General features: G+C 37.2%; 1 protein-coding gene across 1 annotated transcript; it reads left to right on the top strand.

Moving 5' to 3' along the window:
• The first annotated feature begins 7,012 nt into the window (after window positions 1-7,012).
• On the top strand, window positions 7,013-11,555 carry LOC117422929 (fetuin-B-like). Its single transcript, XM_034038176.3, has 7 exons — window positions 7,013-7,285; window positions 7,806-7,916; window positions 8,559-8,646; window positions 9,335-9,501; window positions 9,908-10,021; window positions 10,439-10,522; window positions 10,981-11,555. The coding sequence occupies exons 1-7, from the start codon at window positions 7,076-7,078 to the stop codon at window positions 11,419-11,421; spliced, it is 1,215 nt and encodes a 404-aa protein (XP_033894067.3). The 5' UTR covers window positions 7,013-7,075; the 3' UTR covers window positions 11,422-11,555.
• Window positions 11,556-15,819: the final 4,264 nt, after the last annotated feature.

Here is a 15,819-nt window from a genome sequence, read left to right as displayed (position 1 = left end):
GATCAAAGACCACATTCATTACTGGACTGAGGGGGTTGTTAATCATAAAACAGCTCTAGCATTATTTCCCTGCATTCAATAAAAAAACAACCCAGTGTTTTAAAAAAAAAACATAATGATGGAATGTTAGTTCAGGTTTGACATTTCCATTAATTTGGGGCATGTCCTCTGTCTGTTTGCCATAATAATACAAATAAATAATGGCGGTCATAAAGTGGAGATTTATGCAATTGATTTTTTGATCGAAGCTTACAGGTAGTTGATAGATGTAATGAAATCGCATGTTGTATCTTTCCTGGAAATGTTTTTTGGCCCGTCATACTTTGTCAAGTTCGCCATAGTAGAGACAATTTGCACTGACCAGGTTTCTGAAGTTAGTGAGAGCTCTGCTGTAAGTACAGTGAATATCAGGATCCACAACATTTCTAATGAATCATGTTGTACAGTAGCATACCCTGTAGATGACAGACACCCTGTGAACACAACAGGGCTTGGTTGGGTTAATTGTACACTGTTGTGTTGGCTAGTCATACTGCTATCCTCACAATACAATGTGTGTCTTAACCATGATCACGTTTGATGTTTATCCTACTAACCAACACACTATAATGTTCTATTTCAAATTGACCTTGGAAATGGGACGAAAGCTTTAAAATACTTAAGGACATTAACTGCAGAATAAGTTTAAACAAAATCTAATTGGATCCCTAACTTGGTTACGTTTGAGAGAAATCTGGACATATCTACAGCTCTCATCTTTGGATTGCTCTTTAGATTATAGGACAGGGTAGACACATATGAAAATGGCCTGTGCCATGCTGTTACAATGTCATTATATTGGTAACAAAATGTTGTTCACATGGTCATTCGTGTAAAAGCAGAAAACATTGGTAACTGCCCAGCTATTCCATGTAATTACATGGCTATTCATGGTGTTCAACATTATATAGCTTTTTCTTTGGTAAAGCAGAGTGTATGTACTGTAAAGGAAACACCATGAAGGATTTGTTTAGGAAACTGTTTGTTGGTTTATAACCCATTATACTGTAACCCGTTTAAAAATTGCAGCGCCATGGATTTAATGAACCTACAGAGCGTGTTGACAGTTCTAACTTTGAATAGCAGTTATTTATGTATTGCTACAGAGTGCATACAAATCTAACATCAGAATTAATACTCAAATTACACTGTTCCACATCACACTGTGGTGCTAAGCAGATGCAGAGCTTATTGCAATTTGAATATTGAATACTGTACATCTTGTTTAATATTTAAATACAGAGGGTAATAACATTGAGGTTTAACCTTTTGTTCAGTAAAGCGACCCTCACTTGACAGTCAAATACATGACATGAAATACTTAGAAAGAGTTCACTGTTGGTGTCCAACTGAACAAGTGGGTTTAATCATTCACAAAGCTTTGCATTGATCCACAGCTAATCAACCTGACTTTTTTTTCAGCATTGATTTTTGACATTTTTTGGTTCAACGGACCATTGCATTTCACAACCATTTCTGGAGTGCAAATCATTTTGAAACTTGGTGCTAAACTCTTTTGAAAGTTTATCACCAGAGAGCTGACCGTTACTAAATTATCAAGCCTCCCGCCCCCGCTCTTTTTTTTTAAATTTAGTAGTCGCCGATTAGTTTTTTGTTATTTTCTCCCCAATTTAGTAGCGTCCAATTATTATTTTTTTAGCTCAGCTCACCGCTACCACCCCTTCGTTGACTCAGGAGGGGCGAAGACAAACACACGCTGTCCTCCGAAGCGTGTATCATTAGCCGGCTGCTTTTTTACAGACTCACCATGCAGCCACCCAGAGCTACAGCGTCAGAGAACAACACAGCCCTGGGCAGCTTACAAGCAAGCCCGCAGGCACCCGGCCAGACCACGAGTGAGCCGAGGACACCCTGGCCGACCTAACCCTCCCTCCCCCGGGGCGGCGCTCGGCCAATTGTGCGCTGCCCCCTGGGAGCTCCTGTCCTCGGTCGGCCAAGGAATAGCCTGGACTCAAACCGGCGACGTCCAGACTATAGGGCGCATCCTGCACTCTACGCGAGTGCTTTTACTGGATGAGCCACTCGGGTGCCCCTCCCCCCGCTCTTTAATTAGTTTTTAGGAGTTTGTCTTACACAAACCTTCTCTCCTGTGTGGGTGGATCATGTGAGTAGTCCAGACCCAATGAGAAAGTTTCATCATCCATGGTTGCTAAGTAATAAAAAACAAAAAATGTCTACTGGCTCCAGAATTGAATGTTGCTGGTGCTATAAGAGGTACCCTGGCGCTAGAATCTAGCACCATAGCTCCTAATGTGCACCCCTGCATTTCGGTTCAGAGCAACCTTTAGAACACTAAATGAGACATGGGCCCAATGTCTGGGGAAGATGGGGTTTCTATCAATGCTCTATCTACCAAAATGCTTCTGCTTCAGGCAAATTCCTAGTTTTACACATTCTGTATCTGATCCATCCTGCAGCCAAAATACTGAAGATCAAGCCATCCTGTTGTTGGGTGTATGCACCAGTTAGTTGAAATATAAACACATGCCTGATATGTGGAAAGAAAGTTTGGTTATTCCCACATGGCAAAGCATGTGGTATATGATGCTGGTCCCAGGCTTTTTGGGGTAAAATATTGTGACGAGCCAGCAGGCTCAGTCATGCATTAAGTGAAGCCTTGTTACTTTAAATTGACTCAGCATTGTCACCGATGACAGGACACTTGTTGTTATAGACGGATAGGAATGGATTGTGTAAAGGTGATGTGCAAGATGGACCAGGAGAGCATCCTTTGGGTTTTATTTCCGTTTTGACGTGTGTTGCTGCTGAGGGGTCACTGACGGGGTTCGGGACTGCCTGTGGAACTGAAACAAACTTAGTCGAAACCAAACGAATGGAACTGAATTGTGCGCGGTTACGAGACTCTGGGGGGACTTGTCATTGAAGGGACGTTTATGTTCAATTGTAAACTGTGGATAATTGAATACTGTTACCTACCTCATTAAGTGTATGCATTGCTGACCTTATTAGTCTGTATTGCTGCTGTGTGAAAACGCTTTGAACACTTTATGAATTACTGATATAACTGGGTTTGTTAACTAAATTAGGTTTGTGTTAAAACTCTTAACAGTTTTAAAATACGAATTTCAGCCTAATGATTTTGACCTAGTAATTATGTGCTTATTGATTGAGTTTGCTGTTGTATCTTGCCAATTATCCATGCAGCAATTCACCTAACTTTAATTTTGGTATATTCACCGTGTTCTATAATTGAAACGTGTGTGATTGGTTTTTCACTGAAATAGTGTGTGTCAATTGTGTGTCTTTCGTTTGTTGTTATAAGTTGGGTATTAGTTTGTTTAGTTACACGTATTGGTTTTTATTTGATTGCTTTTATATTAAAGGTTGGTTAATTGCTGTATAGTAATTTAGCTTAAAGCCTAGTTTTAATATATAGCAATTAACACTATTTTGGATTATTGTAACTGTTTTCTATTGTTGTTCTATTTGCTTGTAATAATTTATATACCCATCTTATTTTAATACATTTTGTGAAGTAAAGATACTTTTTTACTATAACTGTTTCCTGGTGCCTCACTCTGTTCCCTAGCTACCGTAATTATATATATATATATATATATATATATATATATATATATATATATATATATATATATATATATACAGACGTGCTCAAATTTGTTGGTACCCTTACAGCTCATTGAAATAATGCTTCATTCCTCCTGAAAAGTGATGAAATTAAAAGCTATTTTATCATGTATACTTGCATGCCTTTGGTATGTCATAGAATAAAGCAAAGAAGCTGTGAAAAGAGATGAGTTATTGCTTATTCTACAAAGATATTCTAAAATGGCCTGGACACATTTGTTGGTACCCCTTAGAAAAGATAATAAATAATTGGATTATAGTGATATTTCAAACTAATTAGTTTCTTTAATTAGTATCACACATGTCTCCAATCTTCTAATCAGTCATTCAGCCTATTTAAATGGAGAAAAGTAGTCACTGTGCTGTTTGGTATCATTGTGTGCACCACACTGAACATGGACCAGAGAAAGCAAAGGAGAGAGTTGTCTGAGGAGATCAGAAAGAAAATAATAGACAAGCATGGTAAAGGTAAAGACTACAAGACCATCTCCAAGCAGCTTGATGTTCCTGTGATAACAGTTGCAAATATTATTAAGAAGTTTAAGGTCCACGGAACAGTAGCCAACCTCCCTGGGCGCGGCCGCAAGAGGAAAATCGACCCCAGATTGAACAGAAGGATAGTGCGAATGGTAGAAAAAGAACCAAGGATAACTGCCAAAGAGAAACAAGCTGAACTCCAAGGTGAAGGTACGTCAGTTTCTGATCGCACCATCCGTCGCTTTTTGAGCGAAAGTGGGCTCCATGGAAGAAGACCCAGGAGGACTCCACTTTTGACAGAAAAACATAAAAAAGCCAGACTGGAATTTTCTAAAATGCATATTGACAAGCCACAATCCTTCTAGGAGAATGTCCTTTGGACAGATGAGTCAAAACTGGAGCTTTTTGGCAAGTCACATCAGCTCTATGTTCACAGACAAAAAAATGAAGCTTTCAAAGAAAAGAACACCATACCTACAGTGAAACATGGAGGAGGCTTGGTTATGTTTTTGGGCTGCTTTGCTGCGCCTGGCACAGGGTGCCTTGAATCTGTGCAGGGCACAATGAAATCTCAAGATTATCAAGGCATTCTGGAGCGAAACGTACTGCTTTTTTTTTTTTTTTTTTTTTTGCCCAGTGTCAGAAAGCTCTGTCTCAGTCGCAGGTAATGGGTCCTCCAACAGGATAATGACCCAAAACACACAGCTAAAAGCACCCAAGAATGGATAAGAACAAAACATTGGACTATTCTGAAGTGGCCTTCTATGAGTCCTGATCTGAATCCTATCGAACATCTATGGAAAGAGCTGAAACTTGCAGTCTGGAGAAGGCATCCATCAAACCTGAGACAGCTGGAGCAGTTTGCTCAGGAAGAGTGGGCCAAACTACCTGTTAACAGGTGCAGAAGTCTCATTGAGAGCTACAGAAAACGTTTGATTGCAGTGATCGCCTCTAAAGGTTGTGCAACAAAATATTAGGTTAGCGGTCCCATCATTTTTGTCCATGCCATTTTCATTTGCAAAGTCTGATTTCTATTAAATATGGAATAAACAATGGTGGATGCCAATTACTTTTGTCAGTTTCAAGTTATTTCAGAGAAAATTGTGCATTCTTCGTTTTTTGTGGAGGGGTACCAACAAATTTGAGCACGTCTGTATATATATATATATATATATATATATATATATATATATATATATATATATATATATCCTGCTTCCTGTCTGTCCCGGTTTATCAAAGGTGGTGGCAGCTACACGCTACTCTGCTCAATCTAGTTAGAACACAACCTAGCTAGGACAGCTTTCGTTACAATATGTTAGTCATTTAACTTAAAGTGCCAGCTAGCACATTGGCTTTTATAAAATGTGAACTGTGCAAGTAAAGGCTGGACTGTTTCAGAAAGCTGTTTTCATATCTCAGCTGTTGACTTTTGGTCAATAGGCTATCTCTAAATAAATGGCAGGAGATCAATAAAGTTTAGACAAATATAACCTTATTTCTGTGAAAGACATTTGCTTTTAACCCAGAAGGATAAATTCTAATACTAGTAACATATTTAACAAACAAAAAAATGACCAATTCTATACATTTAAATGTATGTGTGTAAGTATTTGGTGGTTACCTATAATACAGCTGAAATACACTGTCAACTTAATTAGATGTCACCACCGTGAATGAACACTTATAAACATATTATAAGTCAATAATTCTAAAAAAAAAAAAAAAAAAAAAAAAAAAGCTGACATTATTGTCTGTAATCTGTTTTTATTGAACCTGTTTGTGGTTTAAATGTTCAGAATGCCTTGTTGTCATTGACATTCTGAGTGCGAGTTCTACACTCTCAGTGAAATTAGAAGTGTAATGGCTGGTAATAGGTTCCAAAGGAGACGTAACTTACACAATTATAATAGTAAGGGATGTGTAAATGACATCTGTATCCCTTTACTCTTGTCTATGGGAGATCTATGGGGCATGCAGGGTTTATAATCCTAGTGTTTTCCACTGCAATGGCCATTGTTTAATCAAAGTAATTTGGTTCCTCCTTCATTGGTTCCTCACACAGATACAGTGTCACTGAAGTCAGCTTTGAAACTGTTCACATTAGGATTGAAGGAGTGCTAACTAAGCTTTAAGATCCATTTATGTATCTCTTATTAGCACTAACCGTGTTATCAATGGTGCCTCTTCTGTTAATTTTGGTTTCTTGTATTTTATACTGTTGGGGAATTGCCTGTGTATACCCATTAATTATAACCTTGAAATCGTATAATTCCACAATTACGTTTACACAAAACATGTATGTAAGCTTTGGGTCAAGCTTGCCCTGCGTGGGTTCTTTTGAAGGGCGAATTATATCTTTAAAGTAAAGAACAATATGTCATTCCGTACATTGGAATACACAGCGTGCAGACTCAAAGTAGCTGGCTTCTTCAATACCAAACAGAAAATACACAGCCCACATCAGGTAAGTGTGATACCGACTAAACTAAATGCAATTTCTACATTCTGCAATACTAAACCATACACATTTACATTACAACATGGCACATATTAAGAATATCTATTTTAGAAATATTTATTGTACTCTTAAAATATTCATATTAGTAATGAAAGAAAATAAATCTGTATCACACAAACTTCAATTCATGCCTATCTATTTTGAGAAAGATAAAAACCCTAAAAGCACTGATATTTCATAAACCGTATGATTTAACACCTGCTTTACGACAAACAGCAACAATCAAGGGCTGATTTACAAATCATTCACAGTAAATTGATTACCTCAAGGCAAAGAGCAAAGGTTAGGGTCACTCATAATTGGTAGATGAGGAGCCTCCGTCAGCTATATAAACTGTCTCACTGCACTGAAGTTTGCTCTCTCCTCAGACAGACTGACTGGGATAAGAAAAAGGAGGGTGTTTTCAAAATGAAACAGTTTGCTTTGCTTTTGCTGTGCACACAGCTGCTGTATGTTTGGGCTGTGAGTGAGCCAATCTATCCTCTGAACCCTGGCTCCTGTGAAAGCCCAGATGCTGTGGCTGCTGCAGACCTGGCCCTGAGGAAAATCAATAGTCACCGGAAACAAGGCTACATATTCAGCTACCACCGCCTTTCTAATGTCAACCAAAAACAACAGGTGAGTTAAACATTTGAAATAATGGCGTAGACAGGGGGTCACCCATGAAAAGAACACTTTAAAGTTAGCAGCTTTTGTTTGATAGACAGTGGGACTTGTGAGAAAATGTAGGCAACCCTGACAACAGGAGGACCTTGTTGTCCACTTTTCTATATATTCTCTCATCCTATAAGCCCAACACAGTCATACCAGGCAGGTAGCTCAATCTGCAATGTCAATATTTTTACAAGTTAAAACAGTAGCACCATTTTATCAACAGCTCATTCCATTGTAGCTGCCCTTGTACTACAATTGCCTGACAAATGACCCCTTGATACATGCATTGTCATTTAATATTTTGTTTGGTAAGTGCAGTATTTACATGCCATACTGTTATCATAAGGATGTTAACCTGTCAGAGAGTTTGATGCATACTGAATGACATCTGTTGCCAAGGATAAGATGTGCTTGGTTTTTGTGTGATTGTTTGATTTCTTGATCAGTAATGGGGTTGAAACACACCATCTCACTGTGTTTTCAGGGACCACTGGGGACTGTATTTTACCTGACAATAGATGTTCTGGAAACATCGTGCAACGTTCTTAGCAAGAGGTTGTGGACAAGCTGTGAAGTTAGACCATTAATTGAGGCTGTAAGTATTTTTATTCAAGTATTTATCTACAGTATAAACCTGATTACACTCATTAAACTTGCAAGGCAACCGTTTATATAATTTACCACAGTAACAAGTATGCATTACACTATATGCTGCAGCTTAAGGGAGGCAATTTGTCAATGTTGATGGTGATTTTTGGTTGAATTAAGGGGGTCATTTTCAAATCTTGTAAAATGTCTTCCAATAAAGCTCTGGATTTTTATAAGCAAGTCACATATTGTGCAAAATTATTTAATGACCTCTTGTTATTTAATGACCTCTTGTTACCATTTACAAAACGATTGCTGATTCAATGGTTGTGTACAAATCTTTTAGTTTTTTATATTTGTTTTTCCTTTAAGGAGGTACGTAGATTTTAAGTGTACACCTCATTGTGGTAAAGGTCAATTACCATGGTCTGGACAAAGGGAATCGCTTTGGTAGACCATCTGAATCTAAGTAAGGAATGAAAAAGGGTACACGTAGGTGCAGTCTTAACCCTACAAAGCTACGGTTCTTGAGAAAATCTACCTCTCTCCAATTACATTAAAAAAATAAGAGAAGAACACAACATATATGAATATTACACATTTAAGGGGTCTGACAATGTGAATACTGATTTTTTTGTTTTATTGACAGGTTTATGGACAATGCCAGGCAACAATTTACATTAATAAAGTAGAAAGAGCTATTCAGCTCTACAACTACAACTGCTCTTTAAGGCCAGGTATGGCATCTTTATATACTTAGTCTCTTCCACAAACTCACAAAGCAGATACAGCAATTCTATAAATATTGACCCTGGGAACTAGAAGTACAGGGTTCTCAGTGGGAAGTAATTGAAAGGTCTGAGGTAGCTGTTTAAATGTTGCTACCAAATAACATGTTATAGCAAGTATCAATAATACAAAATCCGAGACCTACAGTACAGTATATTGTGATGGTAATAATAATGATGTAATGTTATTAGCTTTGCACACTGTTACTACACCGCCGTACAGAACAGAACAAAACCTGTAAAAGATCATTAGGCGTACAGCACTAATGAATTTGTTATACTGCATTATACTTATGGTTATGTTGAGAAGATCACAATATAAATGATCTCAAACTGCAAACTAATTCAAACTGCTTAGCCATGCTTTGACTTCAATAGTTTGAAATATCTGTCTGCATTATTATCCCCTGAAGGGGATATAGTGGAGATGGTGTTACATACTCCTGATATATTGAGGTGTCTGTCTGTCCGTTCATCCATCCGTCTGTATGTCACCCTTCGCTTATCAAATTGCTATAGCATAGCTTATTCTTATTCTCTACTGTTCTGTACATACTGTTGATATATGTCACGGTCATCAACTCTTCTTTTTATCATATTGATAGCTCTAATTTACAGCCTTGTTTTTCCTTTGCAGTTCCGCGCAACAGAGTTCGTGATATCTGTCTGGGCTGTCCAGAAGCACGCATGGTGGATGACCTTGCTGTATTAAATGTTACACAGCTGGTCCTTCAAAAGTATAACAATGAAAGCCCACATTCGAAATATTTTGCCCTTCTGAATGTGACTAAAGCATCGGAGCAGGTGAGATTACTTTCATTCATATCTTTTTTGTTTTATTAAAGTGCTGATAAAAGTAACTGTAGTTTTAAAAAATATACAAAATGTATACAAGAAAAATGTCCACTTGAAATATCTCCAGACAAATGTGTTCTACAAAAATAAAAATGCATAAAGAGCATATTAAATAATCAATAGTGTAAACACTGGAGCAGTTATTGGTTGCAGGTTTTTTAGATTTCATTCCATGCTTGTAACTCCTTGTGGCTGTACGATGACACACTTTTGAGTCATTTTATTTTTATGTGGTAAAATGGTTGCTAGTATGCCAGTGAAGGCTCTGAATATATTGGTAATGTTGGATAAAGAATCAGTCCTTATTCATATGTAACAAACTTCTAAAACTTTGGAATTTTCTCTCTGCTAACAGGCCCTTGTGGCTCCGAAATATGCAGTGGAATTCACTATCCAGGAGACGGTGTGCCCCAAGGACACACACAGTGGTGACGTCTCCCAGTGTGAATTAATGACCTGCGAGTTTGCTGTAAGTCACCATTACTCTTTACAAATCAGCAGTCATCATTTGCAACAAAACATTTCAAATTCTATAGTCTGTGTTTTAATATGCAAACATTCTGTTATCAGTAGTTTAGGGGTCTGTTATAGGAGGTTATAGGCAATCTCTAAATATGCTCTTAACAGATATAGATTGTTCATATAAATAAACAGATAATACAAAATTGAGAAACACTGCAGGTGGGCTTGAAAGGTGACCTAACAAAGGGGAAGAAAGGAGAGGGGAAAGGAACAGAAAAGATCACCAGTGGGCATAGCAAGTTTAAATAACAGGTATGCATTAGGACACAATTAGGTAACAAAAAGACTGAGAGGCAAGATTGTTTCAGTGCTCATCCATAAAACCATGTTTAAAATGAATTAACAAATATGTTTGTTTTTACAGCACAAAGGTCACTGCACAGGATCATACATGAAGGCACCAGATAACGAGTATATCACTGTCTCTTGTGACCTCTTTGAGCCAGAGGTATGAACTTCTTTAATATATATCATTAAACAGTTAAAAAAAAAAAAAAAAAAAAAATTAACAAAAGGGCACGATGGGGATATGCAGAAACACAAACAATTTAAAATACATTTTTTTACTAACTGTATTTTTTATATTTTGTTATGTTTTCTTATGTTTTTATTGTCATAAATATAAATTGGTTCTAATTTTTCCCTTTAGGATACACATTATAGGTCAAAACAAACTGCAGATAGGCACCACCTGGTCTAATTGCAGATAGCTTTTTATCTATAGTGGAAATACATGCATCTCCTTAATTACAGTATAAGAATGTAAAGAATAATATAATCAACACTAGATAAAGGAGGCAGTAATAATGCTGATAGTACTTAGTGATTCAAAAATGTGGTTATCATTCCTATAAGCACAATAGTTTCTGTCTATTTAGTTTCTGTCTATTTTACAAAATATCTTAGGCCTCACAGCAGGAAGAGCAACCCCACCTGCTGGGCGGAGAACATGACCACCATGGTGACAAGAATGAGGATCACCAAGACGATGGACATGACCAGCATGAGCACGGGTCTGGCCACCACCATCATCACAAACATCTGCATGCTCATGAGCACCATCACCATGGCAACCAAGCCCCTTCTCAGAGAGCTTTCGGCCCTCATTACGAGGAGACAGAGGGAGAAGTGCAGTATCTCCCACCTATCGATGTACCAACTGTTTACAATGCCGATGCAAACAAGCCTGTTACTCTTCCCATTTTCCCTGACTCTCCAGTTGTTTTTCACGGTCCCATCATCCATCCTTTCCCTACAAAGACTGGAGAAAACTGTCCAGGTCAGCCAAAGAATAAGGTAGACCTGATTCAGGAGCTGTATAAGGAGGACCAAGGATTCTTCAATTAACTGATTAAAAAAAAACCCCAATAATAATAATAATACTGTAACTAATCTAAAACAACAGTGCTGTTTTAAAGGGGATCATGATTTTTAGTTTTTAGTTGCAAAATAATCTGTCAAATAAAATATTTGTCAATATATATTTTGTATTATTCATTTTATTTATTCCTAATTGAACGCAAACTGGTAATTCTTTTATTCAGGTAAAAAAAAAAAAATACATTTCCTGTTTTGTCTGGTGCATATAGCAGAGAGTAATTTGTTGAATATGGTTTTACATTCAAAGCAGCTCATTTGCTTCTATTCCCCATGAATGCCAACACAACTGTCCGAATGACTGTAAGGATACTTGAATGAACCTGCATCGGTATACTGTTTTTTCAATATGGGGATTTAAATTACATTTTCACACCAGTAGATGTCATTATAATCTAAGGCCCTGTCCACACTACATCACCAAACTCGAGAACCGTACTCAAAAACATTTTAATGAATCCAGCTAAAATTGTCCACACTGAACGTTGTGCTTTTGTTATTTTCCCCACTTTTAACAAAGATATGTCCTGACATATATATTTTTTTAAACATAAAAATAAATACCTAGTGCAGAGCGTACACCGATAGCAAGTTCTCCAGGCGCCCACTCTGAGTATTTAGCCAAACATACCACAAAGCATTTTGGGATATTGGAGGATACACAAAATTTAGTTCAGAATTACAGCGTCCACACTTCTGATACAATCTAATTAGAACTGGACTCAAGACTACCCCCTGAGGTGGTCTCAAGTCCAGTTCTCGAGTACGGTATTAAACGTTGCGTAGTGTGGACGCAAACCGTATTTTGCACTTTTAAGCCAGTTTAAGTGCAGCGAATACGGTTTAAAGACATAGTGTGGGCAGGGCCTAAGGCATGGAGAAACAGTATTACCATTAAACCAATTTTTCCCAAATGTAACCACCACGGTAATTTTTTTTTTTTTCTGGCCACCCCTTTCACACACAAATGGCGCTACTGAGCCGTCTCAGACGTTTCAATTTTAAAAAAAATACCCATTCACACAGCTCAAAATTGCACAATCAATGCAGCCAAAGGGATCATGTGAGTACAACTTTCAAACCTGTCAGTCAACAGATCGTTTTCATGGCAACGGAAACCAATCACAAAACAAAATGTCGTCATCGACGAAGTAGTTGTTTTAGCTGCATTCTGTTTGCTTTTAATTTTCAGTTATATAATGTAACAATCTGTTAAGTGTCAAATTGCTGGAGCTTCAGGCACAATGTAGGCCATGTATTTTATTGCAAAGAAGGCGATACAATATATTTTAAAGAAAGTCCAGCTCTTCAGGCAAAAGCAGATAGCGAAAATGGTTCAGTGGCACCTCTGAAACACCTCTTGAGGTGGTTCAGAGACGGCATAAAATATGACGGCTTTGTGACGGTATAGGCAATTCTCACAGACCAAATTGCTGCATCAGTGCCGGTTCTGAGCCATCATAACTTGTCTGTGTGAAAGGGGTATTATAGACTTCCAGTAACCCTCCAATAGATGCCCATCAGCCCCTATCTACATTATGCATGGCTACAAAAATGTTAACATTCATGAACCGTGTCAGCTGCTAAAGCAGTACGGAATGAATGAGTTTGGGCTGCATTATTATCAGTCCTCGTATTGCCTCCCTCTATGTTACCATCTGCGGCCACCAAATGATTTGGGGTGAGAATTACGGCAACGACCTCACAACCACATGGTTATCAAGTGATCCAGACGTAGTTATGGGGGAAAAATCATGTTAATTACACACTTCAGTAAAGCGGTTATAGGTTACAACATAGAAACATTCCATTCAAAGTTATTTAGATTGCTTTATTTTTATTTTTTATTTTTACATTTTACTTACTAATTTATGGTCTTTTGCAGTCATTTCTGTAAATCTGCCTTTACCTGGCTTTGAGCTTTAAGCTTGACTGGAATTCCTAAATGCTGGGATTAACAGCCTTTTTCATTCCATTCAAGTCATGTGACATGTCAACTCTGCCAGCACCAAACCGCTGAATATATTTATATATCTATAATTAGAGCTGTTCCGATTAACAGATTAATCAGACCGAATCAATTAAAGAGTTGATCGCAATGATTCTGTCAGACCCAGAGCTGAAGCATTTTTAAAAAGAAATAAAAACACCAGAGTGTCCTCCTTCATAGATCCTTATTCTGTGACTGCTGCTTTCATGTTACAGCTGCAGATCTCACTAATTCCCCCATAATACAACCCAACTGTCACCCTAATTTACATATCAGCTCTGGAATAGGCCTACTGCACACAAATGAACCTCCTGGCCTGGTATGATATTGCAGAAAAAAATATTGTAGAATAAAGATAAACATAAAAATGAAACACTGCAGTTTTTAAAGTGTTCTGTAAGAACCTAAGGATTTGATTCCTATCGTTTTCTATCAGAGGAAAGGATGTGTGTTACTACTACAAAAAGTGCATTTACTGTATAGTGTTACGGCAGGAATAATATTCCAAAGCATTCTAAAACATGTTAAATATCAGCCTTAAGTAAAAAGTCTGCCACAAAGTAGAAAGCCACACACAGTAATGTACATGTATAATAAGGTATATGGCTACAGTTGGACATAGTGTGCTTTTTAGATTTGGTTCAGTGCGCTTAATTCCCCAAACATGATGTTATGGCAGTTTAGCCCACGCAGTAGAAATGAAAATAATGCTCAGAGCACAGCAAACAAATCTGTTTAACACGCAGCTGGGGTTTCTTTATAGGATGTTTAGTTTGACAATTAAGGAACACATCTTTTTCGCATAAACTGATTTTTACTTTTTTTAAGTAGGTTCTCGTATAACCAACAGTGTTCATTTCAAGGTCATTGGAAATCACATTTCTATGAAGTACATAGTTGGATGCATACATTTGTACATACTAGAACTAGTTTAAGAATAACTTTTTACCCATTTTATTCTTCTGACCTGCTAACCTGCATGGAAGGATATTAAAAATATTATTTTCAACCCTTCTTAGCAGATTATTTATTTCTTAGCAGATGCCCTTATCCAGGGTGACTTACAATTGTTACAAGATATCACATTATTTTTACATACAATTACCCATTTATACAGTTGGATTTACTGGAGCAATCTAGGTAAAGTGCCTTGCTCAAGAGTACAGCAGCAGTGTCCCTTACCTGGGATTGAACCCACAACCCTCCGGTCAAGAGTCTAGAGCCCTAACCACTACTCCACACTGCTGCCCCAGTGGTGTCAAAATAGTATACTAGCATGGTGCAGTGAAAACACACTGCTAAGGCCAGCCAATCACAAAATGTGGCCTTAATGTGGCCTTTCTTGTCAGTAATTAATACCATATCGTCACATTTTACAAACTACTACACCAATATGGTAAATTCTCCCTGGGCTTCAGGAAGATTAGCTCAGCGCACCCAGCTTGGTAAATAGGCTTCTATTTGAGGATATCACAAACTACAATTAAGTGTATAGCTAGATAAAATGTTGTGTAACTTGCACTGTAAGATGTATCCATTTAGAATGACTGTTATCTAGTAGAATCTTTCTACAAAAAGGACAAAACGTTTATACTTTAGTCAATTGGACATTTTACCAGTTTTCTTGGAATTATAGATTTATTTTGTGCAAAATCTACAGTATTTAAAAACAAGCCATTTTCAAACCCTTTAGAAACTTGGATACAACATGATGTAGCAAAATAAATAAATAAATAAATAAATAAATGGAAACTAATAATATTATTTTATCAGCATAAAAACAGTATTTGTAAAGTCCTTGGGTTTTTTTTTGTTGTTTTTTTTTTACCTCAGACAAATGAGTTACCTCACACTAAATATGTATTTTAATTGGGTGGGAAAGTTGACATTTTACAAAAAATGGTTTTATTTAAAAGAACACAAATGCTTTTATGTTCTTATTCCTTTAGGCTGCAAATTGTGATCAATCCCCAAGGCAACGTTGTAAAGCGGCTTCATTATAAGTATGCAGGATGGATGTCTTTTAAGCACAATTCCCATTAGCCTCAGGCACATTTCTTCTTCAGGCCCTTGTCATTATTTCTCTGAATTTTCTTTTGCCATTTCCCATTTTGAACCAGGTTCTTTTCATTGATCCTTATTTGAATCATTTTAATTAAAGTACATGCTTGTCTTATTATAATAAATCTATATAGTTAATTTTCCTCTAGAGGTAGGAGCATTTCCAGCACCCTGCTATTTTATACAATACAGCCCAGCTTGATAACCTTTTTACTTTTTACAACACATAGCAATCAATGTCAATTGATAAACATTTATCATGAATAATCACTTGACAAAATAAATATATAGAGCATCTGTTAGGAACAAGGCCATTA

Source organism: Acipenser ruthenus, chromosome 17 (genome assembly GCF_902713425.1).
Source record: "Acipenser ruthenus chromosome 17, fAciRut3.2 maternal haplotype, whole genome shotgun sequence".
NCBI lineage: Eukaryota > Metazoa > Chordata > Actinopteri > Acipenseriformes > Acipenseridae > Acipenser > Acipenser ruthenus.
This window is presented reverse-complemented; position numbering and strand designations above follow the sequence as displayed.

Coding starts and splice junctions, on each gene's coding strand:
- LOC117422929 (XM_034038176.3), top strand. CDS start 7,076: ATGAAACAGTTTGCTTTGCTTTTGCTGTGCACACAGCTGCTGTATGTT. Junction 7,917..8,558: donor TTAGACCATTAATTGAGGCT/GTAAGTATTTTT, acceptor TTTTATTGACAG/GTTTATGGACAATGCCAGGC. Junction 10,022..10,438: donor TAATGACCTGCGAGTTTGCT/GTAAGTCACCAT, acceptor TTGTTTTTACAG/CACAAAGGTCACTGCACAGG.